Source organism: Protopterus annectens, chromosome 1.part1 (genome assembly GCF_019279795.1).
Source record: "Protopterus annectens isolate FY-2018-M chromosome 1.part1, PAN1.0, whole genome shotgun sequence".
Classification (NCBI taxonomy): Eukaryota; Metazoa; Chordata; order Ceratodontiformes; family Protopteridae; genus Protopterus; species Protopterus annectens.
Window position 1 is genome coordinate 1173609425 of NC_056726.1, and position 22103 is coordinate 1173631527.

At 44.9% G+C, this 22103-nt stretch overlaps 1 protein-coding gene across 1 annotated transcript in view; it reads right to left on the reverse strand.

The window, feature by feature from the left end:
* TMEM143 (transmembrane protein 143) overlaps positions 1-22103 on the reverse strand; it is a 1024200-nt gene that overhangs the window by 725906 nt on the left and 276191 nt on the right. The window contains exon 4 of the mRNA XM_044080554.1: positions 8161-8265. Within this exon, the coding sequence (XP_043936489.1) occupies positions 8161-8265 (105 nt within the window). The remainder of the gene's footprint in view (positions 1-8160; positions 8266-22103) is intronic.

Below are 22103 nucleotides of genomic sequence, written 5' to 3' on the forward strand. Positions count from 1 at the left end.
GGATCCATCCATGGTAGAGACGACCGCAGGATCCTTAGTCGAAGAAGAGTTATGCGGCATACCGGACTCCGAAAGGGTCCCGGTAGTAGCCTGCAAATCCACAGAAGTGGGCATCAGGGGCTGCGAAAGCGCCTCACTGAGGACCGGAGAACTGACAACTAGCTTAACGGAAGCGTCGTAGGTAGGTTTGGACCTGTGTGGCCTGTCTCTGTCTTTATCTTTAAGTTTTTTCGGAAGATCTGCTGTCGGATGGCTTACCAAAGCCATATCGGAATTCGAGGACTGTAAGCGAAAATATCTGGCTACAATAAGGGCCTGATGATAGATAGTTCTGGCATTGAACAAAGCACAGAAGCGACAATGGGGGACATTGTGGACTGGGCCCAAACAAGTGACACAGTAAGAATGGAAGTCTCGGTGTGGTATTTGCTTTCCACAGGTGAGACAATTATTAACTTTTTCTGACATCAGTTAAGAAAAACGGATCCCCAATGGGGTACTTAGCTTTAGAAAACTTCATCTTCAATTCGGTAGACGAAACTCAGGTAGCGGCCGACTGGCACTCGTGCAAACTACTTCTGCTTTGGGCTCCACAGCAAGAAAGATGGATGTAATGGCGTTGGCTGCCTTGCTTTATACTACTCACGACCTGACGTCAGTCCTGAAGTGACAGCAACCGACGCAGAAATACTAAGACTCTGGTATTCGGGCCAGTGGAGGACTACCCTGGCAGGGATAACCCAAATGTGAAGACTGCAACAGTGAAACACAAAGGACATCAGTATTTAGCCAGGGAAAACCTAGACAGTTTCACTTGGTATAGGAAAAAAAGTTACCTTTCCTTGAAATGTGAGCATTCCAGAAGTAGGTGTGAGGCTGTAGGTCACTTCAGGCCACACAGTCTTGCCCCACCCCCCTTTAAAAGGCCATATGAGGAGGAACAAACCCTTGAAGTAAAAGTGGTAAATTTCAGCTATTACACAGCCAGTGAATGGTTATAGGTTCATAGGTAGGTACTAGGCTATCGGCCCTGGGGCCTATATAAGCCTAGCTAAAAAGGTTCCCTGGCTTTTGCCACCCAAGAAAATTATTTTTCTGTGCCCCTGTCAAGAAGTGCCGCAGAAGTGATCCCCGGGGTGAATTTTCTATTTCCCATCCAGTCATCAAGATGTTTCTTAAAGAAGGCCAATGAGAAACTTTGCTTGACATGAATGGGTAGTTTGTTCCAGAGTATGGGAAGTCTCTGGGACAGGAATCTATTCTGTTTATTGTGGTGACAAGGTTTAGGTCCCTGGAGAGTGTGGTTTGGAGAGATTGGGATTTCTTTAAGTGGAGCATGTCCAACAGCTCTGGGTTATGGCACAGCATGTCCAGCTCTGTCCTCAAGGTCAAGGCTGTCCCACTAAAATAGCAGCTTAATTCCTCTTCTATCTTGCTTTTTACAGAAAAAAAACAGTTTCTGTTGTACATTACGATAGTGGGGATGTTTCTGAGAAAGGTGAGGAGGTTAGTTCTGCTACAGCTAGGTCTGGTGAAGGTGCTTACTTGTTAGGTAATGGGAGGAAGAAAAGGAAATTTAAGTATGGCAAATGGTAAATTATTATGTTTAAGGCTTTGACTTTAAATGTTAAGAGTCAAAGTAAAATAATTAGAAGTTATGTCCTTACCATAACGTTCCATGTGGAGTGTTCATCTTGCCTTTGTTCTTACACCTGGGTTCGGAGCCGATCCTCGGCTCCGTGTCGGCCGCTTGGCAAGCTCTGCATCGAGAAGAAGCTCGAGACCAACCTAACTCCCACAATCCCCCTCTGCCTTTACCTCAGATCTAGTTTGCAAGCAAACCAGAAGTCAACAGAGAGAATAACACATTCATGCCAAAAACACAACATAACTGAGAGAAACACCTATACATATATATATATATATATATATATATATATATATATATACATATATACACAACAACTGCGTAATGCAGAAGCAGAAGAAACCAAACCAGACACCAAACTGGACGTTCTTCCTGAGGGTGGGAGGGTGGGAATGTAAGAACAAAGGCGAGATGAACACTCCACATGGAACGTTATGGTAAGGACATAACTTCTAAATGTGAGAGTGTTCAATCTCGCCGTTTGTTCTTACACCTGGGTAGCGTCCCTAGCTCCATGTTCCTGAGGAACTCACAGGAGAACGTTCTTGAGCACAGTGGAACCAAAGGTTGCCCTGTCCCTAGAAACCCTGTCTACCTTGTAATGAGAAATGAATGTATGTGGTTTAGACCAAGTGGCAGCTGCACAAATAGTGTCTAATGGTAAGCGAGCTGCATGAGCCAGGGATGTAGACACTGATCTTGTAGAGTGCCCCTTGGGTTTGACAGGTAAAGTTTGTTCCGAAGTAGCATAAACAAATATAATGCAATCAGTTAGCCATTTGGAAAGGGTTTGTTTAGTAACTGCTATACCCTTCCTGCTGTCTGCAAAGGCTACAAAAAGTTGATCTGTCTTCCTGTGATCCTTTGTTCTATCCAGGTAAAATCTAAGTTGTCTATGAACATCCAACTTGTGTAACATATACTCCAACTTATTGGAGTGGTTTTTGAAAAAGGTAGGGAGCTCAATGGATTGATTAATGTTATTAACGGAGCAAACTTTGGGGAGAAAGGACGGATTAGTGCGAAGAGATACTCTGTCAGAGTGAAAGATCAAATAAGGGTGTTTAATAGAAAGAGCCTGAAGCTCTGACACCCGTCTAGCCGATGTAATGGCCACCAAAAAGAGGGTCTTCCACGACAAATACGTCAATGGACAAGAAGAGGCTGGTTCAAACGGAGGTAGCATCAATTTAGATAATAAAAGGTTCAGATTCCAAGGTGATGTAGGAGTTCTAACTGGTGGTCTAATATGGAAAGATCCTTTCAGAAAGGCCTTACAAAGTCTGTGAGCCATAATAGGAGCCCCACATTCTTCCACATGAAAGTTGGAAATGGCAGCCAATTGCACTCTCAAAGTGGCAGGAGAAGCTCCTTGGTGGAACAATTTGGTTAAAAACTCCAAAATCTTATTTAAGGGAGCTATAACAGGGTCCAATTGCTGTGTATTTGCCCAGTAAACAAAACGCTTCCATTTACTAGTGTAAGTCTTTGTAGTGGAAGCTTTATGAGAAGCCACTAGTATATTCTGAACTGCAGGTGAAAGAAGATCAGACCTGGCTAAGTAGGGAAGTGGAGCAGCCAAGCTGCTAGTTGGAGTGATAGTAGCGAGGGGTGGGGAGCCCCTGACGAATGGGTCAGTAGATCCGGCTCCGGGTCCAGGATCCAGGGTTCCCGAATGCGGTGTGCCAGAAGAAAGGGAAACCAGATTTGACGAGGCCAGAATGGGGCAATGAGGATGATCGTCCTTTGCAGGTTGTTGGCTTTCTGCAGAAACTTTGCAATCAGGGGAAAGGGAGGAAAAGCGTACAGGAGACCCGGGGGCCAATCATGAACCAGAGCGTCCCTGGGGACTTCCCCTGGAGGGGGTAATAGGACAAAATAGCTTCTGCATTTGGCGTTCATTGGAGACGCAAAAAGATCGCAGGAAGGCTGGCCCCATTTGCGAAAAATCTCCTTCGCAACTGACTGTTTGAGGGACCACTCGTGAGGCAACAGGATTGCTCTGCTCAACCTGTCGGCTATGACGTTGGATGACCCCGGGATGTGCGTTGCAATCAGAAAGCGACCCGTGGACTCCGCCCATTGCCAGATTCTCATGGCCTCTCTGCATAGCTGATAAGACTTGGTTCCCCCTTGTTTGTTTATGTACCAGACTACGGACATGTTGTCCGTCTGAACTGTAATAGTCCCTAGAGGAAGAAGGGGAGCAAAGTGTTGCAACGCTAGAAACACTGCCCTCAACTCTAGAACATTGATGTGCAGATTGTACTCTAAATTGGTCCATTCGCCTTGGACTGTCTGTCCCTGAAAGATGCCCCCCCACCCTATCAGGGAAGCGTCCGTGGTCACCGTAGCTGTCGGCGTGGGTAGCACAAATGGTCTTCCGCTGGAAAGATTGCAAGTCCGGAGCCACCAGGCTAGGTGTGATTTGCATGTGTTTGTGATCAGAATTTCGTGTGTCAGAGGTAGCTGTTGGAGCGACCATTGTGCAAACAGTAGCCATTGTAGAACTCTCATGTGCAGTCTTCCCAATGGTATCGCAATGAGAGAAGCTGCCATGAGACCCAAAACCTTCAGAACCAGTTTTGCTGGGGATTTTCTGGATGACAGAAGAAGAGATATGTGGCTTTGTAGTGAGGCTATCCTTTCTGGAGGAAGTCTTAGAATTAAACGATGCGTATCCAATTCTGCTCCTATGAATGAGATATGCTGTGATGGCTGTAGTAAAGATTTTTCGAAATTTACGGAAATTCCGAGATGAACACAAAGCTGTAGTGTGTAATCCCTGGCCTGAATCAGTTGATGCTGGGTGGTGGCAGAAAGGAGCCAGTCGTCCAGATACGGAAACACCTGGAATCCCAGGCGTCTCAAGTGAGACGCTACCACTGCCATGCATTTGGTGAAAACCCTGGGGGCTGAGGTCAGACCAAAGGGCAGGGCTCGAAACTGAAAGTGACTGGCTCCCAGCCGGAAGCGCAAGTGATCCCTGGACGCCCTGGCCATTTTGATGTGGTAGTATGCGTCCTTCAGATCTATTGAGCACATCCAGTCGTCCTTCTGTAAAAATGGAAGGATCGATTGAAGCGTGACCATCCGGAACTTTTCTTTCTTGATGAAGGTATTGAGATTGCTTAGGTCCAGAATCGGCCTCCAGTCCCCTGTCTTTTTTGGAACTAAAAAGAACCTTGAATAAGTTCCGAATCCTCTTTGGTCCGCTGGGACTGATTGGATTACTCTTTTTTCTAGCAGCTTTGAAATTTCTATAGCTGCAGGGTCTCGCAGATGGGGCGGCACATCTGGGAGTCTTTTCTTCGGAATTGGGGGCAATAGGAAGGGTATTCTGTAACCTCTGGTAACAACGCTTTTTACCCAATTGTCTGATGTAAGATTTTGCCAGGCCTGAGGGTATAAAGCTAAGCGACCCCCGACTGCCTCCAGAGCAGGACAGTCGGGCCTCCTCTCAGGAGTGCTGGAAAGGTTTCCCAGGGGGTGTATCCCTGTCACCTTGGTTTTGCGGACCCCCTCTGCCGCCAGGGCGGCGTCTTCCACCTCTGCCCCCTCCTCTGCCTCTAGAGGGGGCATCACCCTGTGTGCCTGGGAAAGATCCTTGGGGTTTTCGAAACCACATTTTTCCACCACGTTGCCCTTTGGGGTACGGTCTGGATGGGGTGGAAAAACGGACTCCGACAGCAGACAGAGTCTTTCCCTCTTGCTCACACCGGGTAAGGGTCTCCTTTACTTTGGGGCCAAAGAGCGTGGCACCATCAAATGCGGCGTTAGTAAAGGAAGACTTGAAGGCTTCCACAAATGAACATAAGTGCATCCAGGATTGTCTACGAAGAGCAATCGCTGAAGCTGCTGCCCTACTCGATCCTTCGGCTGCGTATGAGATCAGCCTCATGGACGAGTTTGCAATAGATGTAAGGATATTGAGATGTGCTGTAACCTTTTCTGAAACAGCAGCATCTGTAGTACCCTGGAGGGTATCTCCCAACTCTTTGATTAGATCCCTCTGTAGCCGTGTGAAGTGGGTCAAATAGTTCAGGGATCGCATAGAAAAAGCCGCTGAACTAAAAATGCGCTTCCCATACCTGTCCATAGTCCTAGAATCTCTGTTAGGCAGATGGACAGATGAGGAAGATTCAGACATCTCCTTTTTCGTGGCCGCTGCCACCACCATAGCGTCCACTGGCACTCCCTTTGTCAGATAAGCCTTATCCTGAGGGGCAGTAATATATTTGTTAGGCTTTCTAGGGACTGGCTCCACAGTGTCAGGAGTCTCCCACGCCCTTCGAGCAATCAGCTCCATCAACTCATCGAAGGGCGGAGTGACCCAGGAGGAGGAAGGGCGAGCACCGAATGCCTTCAGCAAGACTGACTCATCCTCAGAAGGGGGGAGGGCTTGCCAATCACCTCTCTGCTTTAGGATCTCCAGGATGTCAGAAAAGGAGACATCCTCTGAGGGTGATTTTGGGGACCCTTCTGACTCATCCAAGTCAGTGTCCGATGTCAATGATTCTTGTGGAGAATCTAAGTGTCTCTTCTTACACAATCTTTTCCTCGGAACTTCCTCGGGGGGGGGCATCCGAAGAAGCCTCCGAGGAAGAGGGGGCACCCTCCAGGGGTGGCTGAGACACAGGTGCTCGACGCTTAGATGTAGCCGTGGGTGCAGAGGAGGATAACGGTCCTTTATGGGAAGGAGAAGCCGTCTCTGCTGATGTGGTTGTCTGGGTAGACAACACCTTCCTCATGAGGTCGAAGGCCCCCGGGTCCCGAGTCGAGGTATCTCCCATTTCCGAAGAAATCGGAAGAATCCCCGAGACAGGCACCGAAGGCATCGACCCCGAGGACGGAGCCGAGTCGATCCGAGCCGAGGCCCCGAGAGGGAGCGTCGGAACCGAAACATCGGTCCGACTCTCAGTCCCGGATCCAAGGATGGATCTTCGGCTCCGAGACTCGGTACGGATCCGACGGAGTCGAGGTGAACGGAGCCGACCGAGAGAAAGACGGTTCTGGCACCGAGGGCTCCACAATCAGCAGATCAGCTTCTTCCAGCTCCAAAGACTGGATAGGCATCGGAGGAGGAACAGGTGGAGATAAGGGAAGGCCTTCGAGTCTCGACACCAACTGGGAGGAGACAGAGATGAATTTGGATAAGGCCGTATTCTCCATTAATTTCTGCACCACGCGGTCTACATCGGTGTCGGAGAGGGGCCTGGAAGAACGCGTCGAAGGAATCGAAGACGGAGCCGACCTCAACAGTGCCGGGGGAGGGAGCTCCGTCACCAGTTCCAAGACTCGAGGCTCGGAAACTGACAACAGTTCAACACTCGGCCCCGAAGTCTGTGGAACCAGTGATCGAACTTTGACTGAAGAGCTCGGAGCCGATGACCTGGGCTCCGACGTCTTCGATTCCTTCGAGGATTTGGATGTCTGGTCTGAAGCATCCAAAGCCTCTTGAAAGGCAGGCTTCAAAAGCCCCCTGTCCATAAGTTTCCTGCGCCTATCTGTCATGACCCTCCCACTGAAAGAATGACATATTGAGCAGTCTTCTTGCAGATGGAGAGGGCCAAGACAGTAGACGTAGGAACTATGATTATCAGTCACAGACATCTTCTGCCCACATTGCCAGCGTTTAAAACCAGATTTAGCCTTCTCAGACATGTCAAATTAGGTACAGTAACTAGTGAAAAAGCCAGTAATATGTCTAGTCCAGTAAATTTGTCAATTCCAGAAACAATTTGTCAAATCCAGTAAAATAGTCCAAGCCAGTAGTCAATCCAAGTTAAATGGGTGGAGTAGGCCCCGAGGGAAAACTCTAATAAAGTATATAAAATTTATATACGGAACCGAGAACCCTCGATACACTAGTCACACACACACACGGTCACTTAGAAACAACTTTTTTTAGAAAAATATATAAGAAATATAAGAAAATAATCAATCTTAGCTTGAGTTGGCCCGAGCTCATCAAATCTGATGCGAACGTTGCAGCGGCAAACTAGATCTGAGGTAAAGGCAGAGGGGGATTGTGGGAGTTAGGTTGGTCTCGAGCTTCTTCTCGATGCAGAGCTTGCCAAGCGGCCGACACGGAGCCGAGGATCAGCTCCGAACCCAGGTGTAAGAACAAACGGCGAAATTGAACACTCTCACATTGTCGGTTTCCGATTGCTGACTGAAAGTTCATGGACCCGAGTTGTTTGTTTATAGGTACTATTAGTTACTTATTTTTTTATGATGGAAGCAGGACAGGATACTGTACATTAAAAATGGGCGGTGCTTTTCTTTTTTATTTTTCATTTGGTTTTGATGAAAGTTCTAGTTTTCGCATTTGTGTTATTAATACTGCTGTTGAGGTTGTGAAATGGGGGCTTGGACAGATGGTTGTCAAACTTACATGGAGGGATATTACCACTCATCGATCCCAAAGGAGGGTTTCCAGTATTAGCCATGATACATTTTAATATGTGCTGATTAAGTCATCATCTGTTATACTGTAGGGAAAATTTTACCTTAAGATTTTCAAGGATGCTATGATATTCCAGAGACAGGGAAGAATCCACATTCTTAATAAAGTATTCAAAGGCTTCTTTCTCCTTAGTGGATGCATAGAAATCCTAGAAAATTTCAAACAAGAAAAGAGAGGAAAAAAGTGGCTTTAGTAAGATAAATAACAACTAGTTTTAGAAGTGAAATCAGGTCAATGAAGTTAAACAAAATATTAAAAATACAGAAGTATGACAGTAGTTTCTGCAGGGATGTTACCATATCTGGTCTATAAGCACAGGTGTTTCAAGCTGCAGACAAGAAAAGTACAGTTGCTGAAGTCCTACTTAACTACAACAGTAGATGTTCAAATTCCTCATTGTCTCAGTAGCATTTTGGGTTATCTGTCAAGGAAAACCAGTACTGGCCAATTTCAAAAGCTCAAACTCTTCTCCCTCTCTCTTCCTCTGACAGCTGAATGGCTGAGGATATCTTGAGAGGGCAATCTTCAGCTGTCACAGGATGAGAGTATTCAGGTTTTTTTATTTCCACAAAGATGGAGAGTAAAGTACATGAAGCCAGAATCATCTAGCAAGAGTAAAGCTGCAGTCAATCACAATACCATATAAAAACTAAACCCAACAACAAACAAATCACAGAGGCTGGAACCCACTCCATCTATATACAGTCTAGGTGAAGGCATGCCAGCGCTGTCACTGATGCAGTGAGAAATTCAAATATCTATTGTTACAGGTTAGCAGGACTTATGCAACTATAATATGTTCAGCATTCTCACTGCCTCTGTGGTATTTTGACTAGATTCCCAAAGCTTACCTTAAGTGTGAGTGGAAGGATAAGGAACCAGGAGGTCCTGGAGAATGGTCCTAGCAAAGTCTGCTCTGGACCTTGAAAAGGAATCCAGTTTGTAGTGCTTTGTGAAGATATGAACAAAGGACCAGGTTGCTGCCTCTAGGATGCTTCTAGAGTCTACTCTTTTCCAATATGCTATCGAAGAGGATAAAGCCCTAGTCAAGTAAGCCTTAACCTTGCCTGGAAAAGATTTACCATGGTGGGGGTAACAGAAAACAACAGCAGAGGACAACCACTGTGCAATAGTTTCCTTAAAGACAGGTTAACCTTTCATAGCCCCCATATAAGAGACAGGCAGCTGTTCATTAACACTAAAAAGCTTTGTTCTGTCAAGGTACTACCTGACCAACCTGTGTGCATCCAAGGTACACAGCATCTTTTCTTTTTTGATTGTTGGATTGGGAGAGAGCACTGGGAGATTGATGGCTTGATTTAAGGTAAATTCAGATACAACTTTAGGCATAAATGAAAAATTGGTCATAACACAACCCTGCCCTTATGAAAAACAGATAGGGTTGGGACACCATTAGAGCTTGCAGCTCAGAAACTTGTCCTGCAGATTTCAGAATAAAGAGTAAAACAATCTTTCAAGTAACGAACTGTAAATCAGCCTGAGAGGCAGGTTCAAAAGGCGATAAGGTTAATTTCTCAAGATCACAGCTGAGATCTCAGGGAGAAAGAGTTTGCTTTCAAGGGGGTCTTAGGTTCATAGGTTGGTACTTGGCTATCGGCCCTAGGGCCTATACAAGCCTAGCCATAACAATTCCCTGGCTATTTCTTCCCACACTATTTATTTCCCTGGACCCCTGTCTAGTAGGGCGATTGACGTGATCCCCGGGGTGAATTTCCTTTCTCTCATCCAATCATCAATGTTCCTTTTGAAGAAGGCCAAAGAGGTGCTCTGCTTGACACGTATGGGCAGTCTATTCCAGAGTCTGGGGAGTCTCTGGGTCAGGAACCTATCCCTCCAGCATGTTTTGTTTATTGTGATGACAAGATTTAGATCCCTGGAGCATGTGGCTCTGAGGGATTGGGATTTCTTTAAGTGTAGCATGTCCAACAGCTCTGGGTTTGACATGGCCTTGTATATTAAGCAGAGATCGCCTTGGAGTAGACAATATGTGACAGAGTATAGCTGGAGTTTTTTAAGGCAGTCAGCATAGGGCATCTGCTTTAGGCCTGTGATTCTTTTAGTGAGGTATTTCTGCGGCCTTTCCAGTTGTTGCAGATGTCTTGAGAGGTACATACCAAATGGGGCGTTGTATTCTATAATGGGTCTAATGAGGGATGAGTACAGTGGGACAATGACCTCCTTTTTTCAGGATGAAAAGCCCTTAGTGATGAGGTGTGCCACATAGAAGGATTTCCTGACTGTTGTGGCAATGTGGTTATTGAAGGTGAGACCACTGTCCACCTGTGTCCCTAAGTCTCTTATCACACTTTCAGTCTTTAGTGTATTGCCACCTATGTGATAATTCACTGGTACATGTTTTTTCCCAAAGCTTTTTCCCAAAACTTCTTTCCTAACCTGTTTGACCACAAAAAGAGATGGAAGACAATTTTATACAGCCGCAAGACGCACTTTAATAAAAGCATATGACAAACCATATCGAAGTAGCTCACAGAAATATTTCAAAATTCAGAGGTCTGAAACTTGTTTGAAATATCTGTTACTGCCAGGCACCATCAAGAAAAGTTCTTCTATTTCTGAAGGAAGAATTTCTACTTGCAGATTTTCTTGCCCCTTTAAATACCTGATGCACATCCTCATGACACAAGTGCCTAAAAGGTTGTCAGATGCAAATGTTCAAAGTACCATTCACCCATGATGCTATGTAAGCAGATCCAGTCTATGAGGAAGCTTGTGGTAATTGCCCTTGGCCAATTCCTTTAAAAGGGAGAACCAACTCTGCCTGAGCCAAAAGGGGGGGGGGGGGGGCTATCACAATGATCTTTGATAATTCTTTATGAGTCTTTAGATACACCATGAATCATTAGAAAGTGTGGAAATGCATACAATCAGCATTCCCAACCATAGGAATGACAGAGTGTCTGGCTTTCAATAATGGCCTTGAACAAATTTTCTTCAGTTGTCTGTTTTGAAAGAGGGCAAACAGAACTACTTGAGGAATTCCCCACACTTGGATCAAGTCCAGGAAGGCCTCTACATGGAGCTTCCACTCGTGAGGGTCTGTCCAGGATCTGTGTAATCTGTTTACCACTGTGTTTTGTTCTGATGGAATTATGAGGCCTGAAGGGTCAAAGAATGCTGTACAGCCAGCCCCCAGGCCATTACTGCCAACTGGCAAAGAGGATATGACCCCGTATCTCTTGCTTGTTCAAGAGAATCACTGACAATATATTTTTTACATTTAGGTGGTTTGGCATGTCCTGAGGTCCTCACAAGCCTTGTTCCCCGTGCAAAATCTGAAGAATCTGTCTGGACAGATTGGACCAGGGTCTGAAGGGAGACAGAGAGTCACTGCTTCAGAGAGAGTTGATCCATCCACCACTGCAGTTCCTGTTTCACAAATCCCAGTACCGGCACATGATAATCCAAGGGATGAAGATGCTGTATGAAACAATTATTCAAGTACCATTTAATTTTTCTCATGAGTAGTTAGGCTAGTGGTATCATTAGGCCATCCAAGAAAATACCTTGAAAAATCCGAACTTTGTCTTCTGTCAGGAAGACCATCCTATTTACTGTGTATACTAAACACCCCAGGAAAACAATTTGTTGACAGACTGTGATGAAGGACTTTTAAAGGTCCAATGTTAAGCTCAGACGGTAAAGGACAGCAGAGATGCAACCTTTTCTAAGGACTCCAAGTACCTAAATACAGAATCTGCACAAATCAGCAAGTCATCTAAATAAGGAAAAATGTGGATGCCCTGGCCAGACACCTTGTAAATAGACGAGGTGCAGTAGACAGCCCATATGGGTAATGCACACAATTGATAAACTAAGCCAAACACAGCAAATCTCAAACATTTCCTGAAACTGGGAGCAACAGGAATATGATAATCATCCTTGAGATGTACAGTCATGATGAAACAGTGGTTTGGAAACAACTCTAGGACCGACTGTAAGGTAAGCATTTTGAATCGTTGAACTTTTGAGAAGATATTTAGAAAGAACAAATCTCTGATGTGTTTGCAGGAGTGCTCCTTTTTGGGGGTTGATTCTTTTTTGGAAAGGAGCCCCTCTTTTTTGGTTTTGAAGAATTATCCTTCTGCCATTTCCTTTTAGATCCCTGACTTTTGTTTGGCTGGGATTTTTGTTTGTTTGTTCTGCCCTCTGAAGGAATATGCCTTGTTTGGGAAGAACTTGGGTACATGAAACATCCTAAATAACCCCATGCCTTAATTTGCCTCTGTCATGACACTTTTTGAGAATCTGTGTAACAGAGGGCCCAAGCACCAACTCAGAATTTAAAACTGAACTGAAAAATTTGGCTTTTAAATCACCAGAGAAGTTCTGATTATGTAACCAAGCATATTGTCTTAATACAACATAAGAAGCAGCATTTCTTGAGACTGTATCTGCACATTCAAGCACACTTCTTAAAGTGTGTTTTGAAACCTGAATCAAATTAGAAACAATTTCATTTATGCAAGACCTTTGCTCTGCAAGTAAAGATGCAGCAAAATCATCCAAACCGTATTAACACTGTAAAATAAATTCAGCATAAAGCCTTGATAATTTAACATTCTAAAGATTAGGTTACTAGAAACAGGCATCCTTTTGCCTTGAAGATCTACCCATTTTCCATCTTTATTAGTGGGCGTCTGATTAGATGAAGCCAAGGACTTTTTATTTCAGCAGGCAGCTGATGAGACCACAGCTGGGTCAGCAGTCAAATGAGAAATGAGACATGTTCTGTCTAAGGAGACCCTACATTTTCGCCCGAGTCTTTTTAGAGACTATTGAAATACATACTGCTGTCTTGCAGGCAGCTTTATAAACATCTTCCAAGGCTGATAAGAGAGGTGGGATAGCCACAGAATTGGGAATCTCATTTTCTATAAGCTCATACACCCTGCTTAGCTCTGGGGTAGTTTCCTACTGCTCCCGAATGAAAAACATAAATCTAGCAATCATCTGAGGAAAAGTGAACACCTGTTTGGACTTCATCTCAGGATTGCCTTCCAAAGAATCAGAGTGATTGGACTCATTGTCAACTAGGAAATCACCATTTTCCTCATCTGATTCCTCACTGAGACAGCAGAAAATGCTCTACGCTAACTAGCACAAGAGCTACGTATGGGAACATAACCACCAGAATTAGTTGTCTGCAGAACACTCTCAGCCAAGGAAACCATATAAGCCTGACAAACAGCTATAATCTGATTATCACTGTAAGACGTTTCTGTTTCTTTTTCTTGTGAACCTCACTATTAGACAAAATATCTAACAGAATATTTTGTCTGGCAAGGGGTCTCTTACCCTGGACTAATCCTGCATTTAAAGGGTTTGGTTATTTCCTACCTGTGCGAGGTAATAGAACTGTCCTGGAGGATGTGTGTAACCCCCATTCGAAAGAGGCCAACAAAGTTGCAATAGAGGGAGGTGGGGCAAAAGTTAAGTGGTCTGCAGGCCAAGCAGTGGCCCCGACAGAATCACTAAACATAGGCTGAGGCATATTTTTATTTTGTTTTTTCTTTTTAGGTTCAGACGGATTTGTTGGGAGGTGGGTACCAGAGATAAGACCCATTAAGTCAGGGGACAGAAAAACAACTAAATAATAAGCTGACAGTACTGGATAATGTATCACAAAAGCCCTTAAAGTTTCTAGTAATGAGTATGTCCCCACCCAACTAAACACCACCAAACTAACCTAAAATCACAAAAAAAATGACTGAAATGTGCTCAGAATTTTTTTACGACAGAAAGAATTTCCAGTATACTAAGTTCAAACACCAAAGCAACCGATGTGCCAGACTAATGTTTAAAATTAGCTCCATGCACTTTAACCATGTTAAACTGCTATAAAATGAAGGTTAACAGCACTTTAAACAATACTTTTCTGTCAGAGAGAGTGAAATCTCCACAGTACATTCAAATAACTTAATTCAAGGTAAAATCACAATTCAATGTTACAAATGCATGGAGCACAGCCATACATATAATAAACAGTGTGTAAATGCTAAACAATACAATGTTTTCCTGTAAAAAGATGAAAATAAAACTGAGTAACTAAAGTAAAGATGTACCCCCGGATTTAATAATCCTCCGTGTAAGACTTAATAAGTCTTACTCGGAGGCTGCAGTTGAACAGACTGAAGTCAGTGTGCCATGAATATTCATGAGGGCATGCTGACTCATCCGGAACTCTTACACGGACTGAGTAGGAAAGCAGGGGGCGTGTCCGACTGCCGAGCAGTCTAAAAGTCCACGCCCCTGCAAGGTTTTAAAAAGCATAGTGTCAACAGACAAGAGCGAGTTCGCTCAAATGTACTTGCACCCAACACCACACTCCCTGACACTGTAAACCCCCATCACAGTTATAAAACGTAACAAATAAATTTTATTTTTTTTACATCCACGACATAGCTGCCCGTATTTGCATTTGTTTGCGCGGGTGTGCCCATTGCTTAACCACAGTTAGCAATTGTGACATTGAAGAGCATATAAGAACTACTTATGCAAATTAATCCAAATAGCAATAGCATAATGGTAGAGTGTATGCACAAAGCTGAGGCATTCATGGTTCGATTCCCACCACTCCCCCTTCTTATGTTTTAAATCAGTATTTGAAATAATACCAGACATATATGATTAAAATATTATTAAAAGCAGTGAAATGGCTAATTTATCAGTGAACAAAATATATATTTTTAAAGGATCCAGATATATGATAGCCTGCTCTTAAGCAGCACTTTACCCATCAAAACAGAGGTGCCCATAGTTTAATAGCGCTTTACCCAGCTAAAGAGAGGTGCCCATAGTTTAATAGCGCTTTACCCAGCTAAACAGTGTTGCCCATTGTTTAATAGCGCTTTACCCAGCTAAACAGAGTTGCCCATAGTTTAATAGTGCTTTACCCAGCGCAATGTGTTTGCGCGGACGTGCGCGCTGCACCAACCAGGGCACTGTAGTGCACCGGGCAGCAACGTACAGCTAAGTTGCTTAAACGCAGCCACACCCCCTAGCCTGTCTAAACAGTAATAAAATAAAAGAATGACAAGGTTCGAACCCAGAACCCTGTGCATCATAATCAAAGTACAGAACCACTACGCCATGACAACATAGAGGAAGCAGCCACTATTAACATTCATATACTTACGAATGGTAGTTTAACCATTACTAAGCAGGTCTGCAGTCAGCCGAGAATTTTACAAAATGACCAATGTGGCATATTTAAGCCCCATAGGCAGGAATACTCGCCATAACTGATTGTAGCACTTATTTGCAGTCAGAATGGCAGGTGTAGGAGAGGGTTCAAGCTTCCGAGCGCAACGTTGGGGCATCGAGGAGTCCAAATACATGGTTTGGCTCCTTGTCCACTGTCACGAGTCACGACTCCTGCAGGGCCAGTTCCAAGGGACGGAGTACAAGGCAGAGGCTTGGAACCGGTTAGCTCGTGACCTCACCAGTGCCACAGGCATTCCCCGGACTGGTGAGCAGGTCCGTCACCACCATGCAGACCTGAAGAGACGAATGCAGGACCGCCTGAACCAGTGGATAAAGGAGGCCCATGGGATGCAGGATGCCCCACAACTGAGTATGTAGCCATGGAATGCAGTATGTAAGAATTGATAATGGAGTATGTATAACGGATAGGTATGTTTCAATATCCCTTCATTTATTTTACAGCTGCAGGTGACCGTGTTACGAATCAGCAAGCCTATGCTGATAGGCTGCTAAGGTTGCGCCACCAGGCAGGTTAATGATTATTCTGCATGTACTGTTATATAAAATATGTTTTGAGAGCATGAAAGAATGTGTTGTAGTCCAATAAAACAGCCATAGAATTGCCTGAATAAGTCCTCTGTATGTACTGCCAGATAAAACTTCAGAGAGGCAGAAAAAGAGTGTAGTAACCCATTAAGAAAGGTAACATATGTCTGGAATAATATCTCTGCAGGCACTTTCATATAACATAAGTGAGTGAGCCTGAACAAAGATTGTTCTAACCTATTAATAAAGGTATAATATGTCTTGAACATGTCTGCCATAAACACCGTTAAAACAAATAAAGGAGTGAGCCTGTGGAAAAGTGTGCAATTTCATTAATAAAGGTCTAAAACCCAGAGTGTGTCTGTGTCACAGAGTCTGAAATGTTGTAGTACCCTTGCATTATACAAACAGTACTGTTTGAAAATGTGCTGACAACCGAGAGTTATGCAGACCCATATAAAGTGGGTGATGGAAGTGCTAGCAGCTGTGAAATATATATACAGTCCACAATAGTCAGTTACTGGCTGGCATGAATAAGTAAACCTGGCACACATGTAGCATGTAATTATTCACCAGAAATGTGAGTGTGTTAAGAAATGCAGGGTTCTGTACAAATCGAAGTGAAAATGTCATCTGAAAACATCCCAGATATGTAGATAAAGACATATAAATGCAAACAAGAAATATGTAGCAGTAACACCTGATCCCCGGACAGTTAGTATGTCAGATATGGGTCAAGCATATATTGAACTAGCCAAACCCATGACACAACCTAATGTATGGCGGCAAGTGTAATAATACAGGTAGGGGATATACAACTGCAGTCACTGGGAATGTAGTGTAGACTAAAAGATCATTATAAGATGTTCATAGGTTCATAGGTTCATAGGTTCATACTAGGCTATCTGCCCAAGGGCATTTATAAGCCTAGCCCATAGTTATGTGGCTTTCGCCACCCCTTTAGTTTGAATAAAAACTATGCCTATCATTTTTCTGTGCCTCTGTCAAGCAGTGACACTGAAGTAATCCCTGGGGTATATCTGCGATCTCCCATCCATTGGTCAAGATTCCTCTTGAACAAGGCCAGAGTGCTCTGCCTCACATGTACCGGGATTTTGTTCCACAGCATAGGAGTCTCTGGGTGATGAATCTGTCCCTCCAGCACGTTCTATTTATAACCGTGTCAAGGTTTAAGTCTCCGCCCTTGTGGTTCTGAGGGATCTAGATTTTTGAGGTGAAGCATATTCATCAAATCTGGGTTTGACATGGCCTTATATGTCAGGCACAGGTCACCTCTGAGCAAGCGGTATGAGACTGAATAAAGCTGGAGTTCTTTCAGTCGGGCAGCATAAGACATATTTTGAGACCCTTTATCCTTTTGGTGAGGAACTTTTGGGGCCTTTCAAGCTGCATCAGGTGTCTGGTCAGATACATTCGAGCGGGCATTGTACTCAATCATAGGTCTAATGAGTGATGAGTACAGGGGACGATGACCTCCTTTGATCTAGATGTGAATCCCTTCATGATCAGGTGGGCGATATAGAAGGTTTTCCTAACTACTTTAGCAACATGAGTGTCAAACGAAAGACTACTGTCAACTTGGGTCCCCAGATCCCTGATGACTTTTTCTGTGCTCAGTGGATTGTCACCTATATGGTAGCTAGGGGTAACCTTGTTTTTCCCGAAGGGTATTACTATGCATTTTTTGGCGTTTAACTTCAGGCCATGGCTCTGGCACCAGTTATCCGTTTCTGTGAGGCCCTTCTGGAGGATATCTGTGTCAGATGTGTTTTCGACTATGGCGCCCAGTTTGCAGTCATCTGCAAACTTTGTCAGCCATAACCCTCCTGTGTTTGCTTGTACTTCAGAAAAGTAGATGCCGAACAAGAGTGGACCCAGGACTGAGCCCTGTGGGACACCACTTGTGACAGGCTTTGAGTCTGACATGGCTCCAGCAACTCTGACCCTGTGGGTTCTGTCGCAGCCAGTTTGCAACCCATCTTGTGATGTATGGGTTTACATTCAAGCTGATGAGTTTTTCGATGATACCTGAGTGGGGTATTGTGTGAAGGCCTTTGCCAGGTCGAGGTAGGCTGTATGGACTGCCTTTCCTCATCAATGGCCTTGGTGACTGTCTCGAAAAAGTCAACCAAGTTTAAGAGGCAGGATCTGCCTTTGACAAAGCCAAACTGGGTTGGATCCAAAGTCTGCAAGTTCCCTATGTCTTTATTTATGAGTTCCATTATGATCCTCTCCATGGCTTTGCAGATAAGGCTTGTCAAGCTAATGGGCGGTAATTTCCAGGGTCTGTGGAGGCACCGCCCTTATGAAGTGGGACCACAGTCGCCGTGCGCCACTCCTTGGTGCGTATCCTGAGGTGAGGCTAAGATTAAACAGCTGTCCTAACTGTGGGTTTAATTCCTCGTTGAGTTCATGAAGCACACAGCCGGGGACACCATCCGGTCCCATGGATGCTGTGTTTTTGCCTTAGTGAGGGCAGTTCTCACCTGGGCGTTGGAGATGTTTGGGGGCTACAATCCTCTGGAATAGATATCTCTCCTTTTGGGAGAAGTTTGCACTGAACCTGTCAGCCAGTATGTTAGCAATGTGTGTAGGTTCAGTAATTTTCACATCATTTTGAACTAATTCTGAGCATATCTGGGAGTTTCCTCCTAGGTTTCTAACATAGCTAAAGAAGGCCTTATGATTGTCTTTAGAGTCCTTGGCGATTTTTCTCTCAAAATTTGCCTTGGATGATTTTATGAGAGCTCTTAGTTTTTACTTATAATGATCAAAGGTGTCTTACCTTTCAAGGATTTTGCTCTATCTTGTAGTAGCTTCCTCCTTTTGTTGTAGAGCTTGTTTATGGCTGGGGTCCACCAGACTGGACGCTTGCCTTTGGTACAGAGAGTCTTAGTTTTGTTTGGGATTGCCTGATCCATGCAGTCCTGTAGGTGCTGGTAGAAGGCATTTGTAAGTGATTCAGCGGTTTGAGTAATGTTTACCACTGGCTCAGGGGCCTTAAAGGAGACCATACTAGTTTTAGAAGTGTGAAATCGGCTTTTGAGAAGTTTTTCACTGTGGTCTTTTGTTTCAGGTGGGGCGGGATGAGGACCTCCAGCGAGATTAGTTTATGATCTGATCTCACCAGTGAGGGTATACTTCGGTGTTGAACATTTTGATCCCATGTTCGTGATGATGAGATCAAGTATGTTTTCACCTCTTGTGGGGATGGTGACTAGTTGTTCCATGGCATTTGAGTTTATGAACTCCAGGAATCTTTGGGTTAGAGTGTTCGGGCTTGAGTAGTGTTCCCAGTCTATATTAGGGTAGTTGAAGTCACCTAGTATGATGGTGTTTGGAGATACATTTATCCCTCAATGTTTTCAGGAAGGCCATGTGAGGTTCCTGAGTTTGAGAGGGTGGCCTGTAACATGCTACAAATTGCAGAGCAGTCTTGCCTATGGTTAATTGCACCTGGATGGTCTCCGATGCATCGTGCGTTGCCACCAACCTTTAGGTGTGGGTGTCCTTTATGAATATGGACACCCTCCTTTCTTGGTGTTGTCCGGATTTTGGGGCCGGAGCGTATGATATGAGGTGAAACCTGTTAGTGCTGGGGTGCTCTCAGGAGCCTTGAACCAGGTTTCTGTCACAGCACAGACATCGATGTTCTCCATATTGAGAAGGGCCTCGAGTCGTGCATCTTGAGATTGAGACTTCTGGCATTGAGCAGCATTACCCTTAGTTTTTTCCTTTTTGGTGTTCTAGGCTGGTAGGTTTAGAATTTGAGCCTTGCCTAAAAAGGCACTATGGGGTGGCAAGAGCCTTTGCCAATATCCGGAAGCCCAGGGTGACAGGTGCAAGCCGTCCCTTGCGAAGCAGCGTGGCTTGTCCAGCATGTCATCCCAGGCAGACAGACATTGGATCCCCTTTGAATGACACCAGAATTTAAGCCAATTATTAAAGCTGATCATCTTATCACTGTATTGTGGCATCATTCTAGGTGAAGGTAGGATACTGCTCAAGGTCAGGGTCATACCTGCCTGGGCTACATAATCAGAGAGCTCCTCGACGTCCCTTTTCATGTAGTCCAAGGAGGTACGTCTCAGGTCGTTGACACCAGCGTGGACAATGACTGAGTCGACTTGTACCTGCTGTTGAGAGACCTGAGTGCTTGCATTATGTGGCGGATTCTAGCGCCCGACAGGCAGCTTACTGTGACCTTCTCCTTACTCAGTCTGGTGAGCGGGACATCAGTGTGTCTGACTATGGAATCACCAATGACAAGTGTGTCTGGCATTTTGTTTGGCCTTAAGGGCTGTGACTGTTTGACACTCTGACTGTGTGGTCTATGTGTTGCATGTGTTGGGTCGTGAGGTGGTAGTTGTTTGGGTGTCTGCTTTGGTGGCCTCTGCTGTTTTGGTAAATTTTTGACCAGAGCCTCCGAGTATGTCTTTGTGTGAGTATGTGTATGATTTGAAGATGTGATGGTACCATGTGTGACTGGGTATGTATTGTGTGTGGTTGCCTTCTCCTCCTGTCTGGTCTTGCCAATCCTATGTTGAGAGAGCTCAGCCTCCAGTTTGGCCGTATAGTTGCATCTCTCGCATGTATTTGTGTTTTGTGGGAGAAGGAGAGGATTGTCTGTGTACATGAGGCAATTGTAACATTGCCTCAATATTCCCAGGTTCACCAGTTGAGCTGGAGAGGACACTAGCAACTGATCCCTCGACATACTAGAAGTAGTAGATAAAGAACTTTCAAAGGACTCCGGGGGAAGTGGGTTTTGGGCTGGTGGGGTACTATCTATAATAAGAGTGCTTTATCAAGGTGCAAGTACTGTAGGAGTAAGTGCTAGGCTTTACAGATAGAGAATAGTCTACTTGGGAATCAAGTAGAGATGAACTTTTCAGTTATAGGATATGCTGGTTAGATCAGCAGTACAGTTTAGCGTGTTTTATAGCAGGGGGCTGATAACTGAGTTTTTTTCTACACCCTACCGTATGTGCATAAACCATGCAATTCCACACCTCAATGGGTATGTGTAACCTTAAATATTTGTTGGGACATATGTCCTATTGTTTTATAAATATTTGCATTGATGTTGATGCATGTGCCCTGTTCAAACACCATGTTCATGGTGGCCTGTTGCTACCAAACATCCTGCATGCTGTTGGAATATCCACTGTCGTTCAATATATGCATGTGTTATGCTTGCTGTTCAACTGTTGGACCCTTGGTGTGTTGGATTAATGGGAATATTACTGCATGCTGTTACAACTAATCTGGAATGCTGTTCTTTATGTTGTAATTAAACATACCTAATCACAGAACATATGGGAAGGCCGGTCCCAGCGGATCCACCTGTCCCTCCTCAGTTGGCGAGTGCACCTGGCACCAGCAGCTCCGGTGCCCAGCCCGGACTCCCCTCCTCCATTGGTCCTGTGCCACCTTCGGGTGGAAGCGCTGCAGGGGATGGGGCTCGTCCCCCCCGTGCAAGCATGGGCAGAAAATGGCCACCCGTCACCCTTCGAAGGGTCTGGGCTGTGGTGCGTAGGGAGATCCAGCGTTCAGTCGCTGATCCCCCACGCCAGCTTGAGGCAAGAGTGGTGCGTCTCTCGGGTGAGCTTGCCCGTCCTACTCAGCCCCCAGCACAGTCACCCTTGGGGCTGTGAAGGTGCAGTGGTGACTGCCCATGGGTGGGGATCTCAGTTCCACTGTTACCATCTGTGGGCTCATGGGCTTGCGATTTCCAAACATCCTTCCCCGTCAATTGTGTTTACCCACCCAATGTGTCAAACTCCACCCCTGTATGCGTCTTGTCTGTTTACCTCCCCCAACCTACCTCCCCAAATATATCTACTTCCTCTACCTCACATTCCACTCTCACCTGAAAAATAAAAATAAAAAAAGGGCAATCTGTTCCCACAAAAAAATTACACCCCATACATAGCTGCCCAATTCGCACACATGTCCACTGGACATGTAAACTGATAATTCTAATTTGCAGTACAACATATTTTGTTGTCCTCACCCCTCTCTCAGGGGTGGAAGGTTTCAAATTTCACACCAAATTTCATACATATGCACAGCTGTTGCTAGTAAAGAAATGGGCGGCTATGGACCTTCCCGACACCCATCCTGCACATCCCGAGCTGATTTCCCTACTGTCTTTCCCTCTTTGTGCCCCCT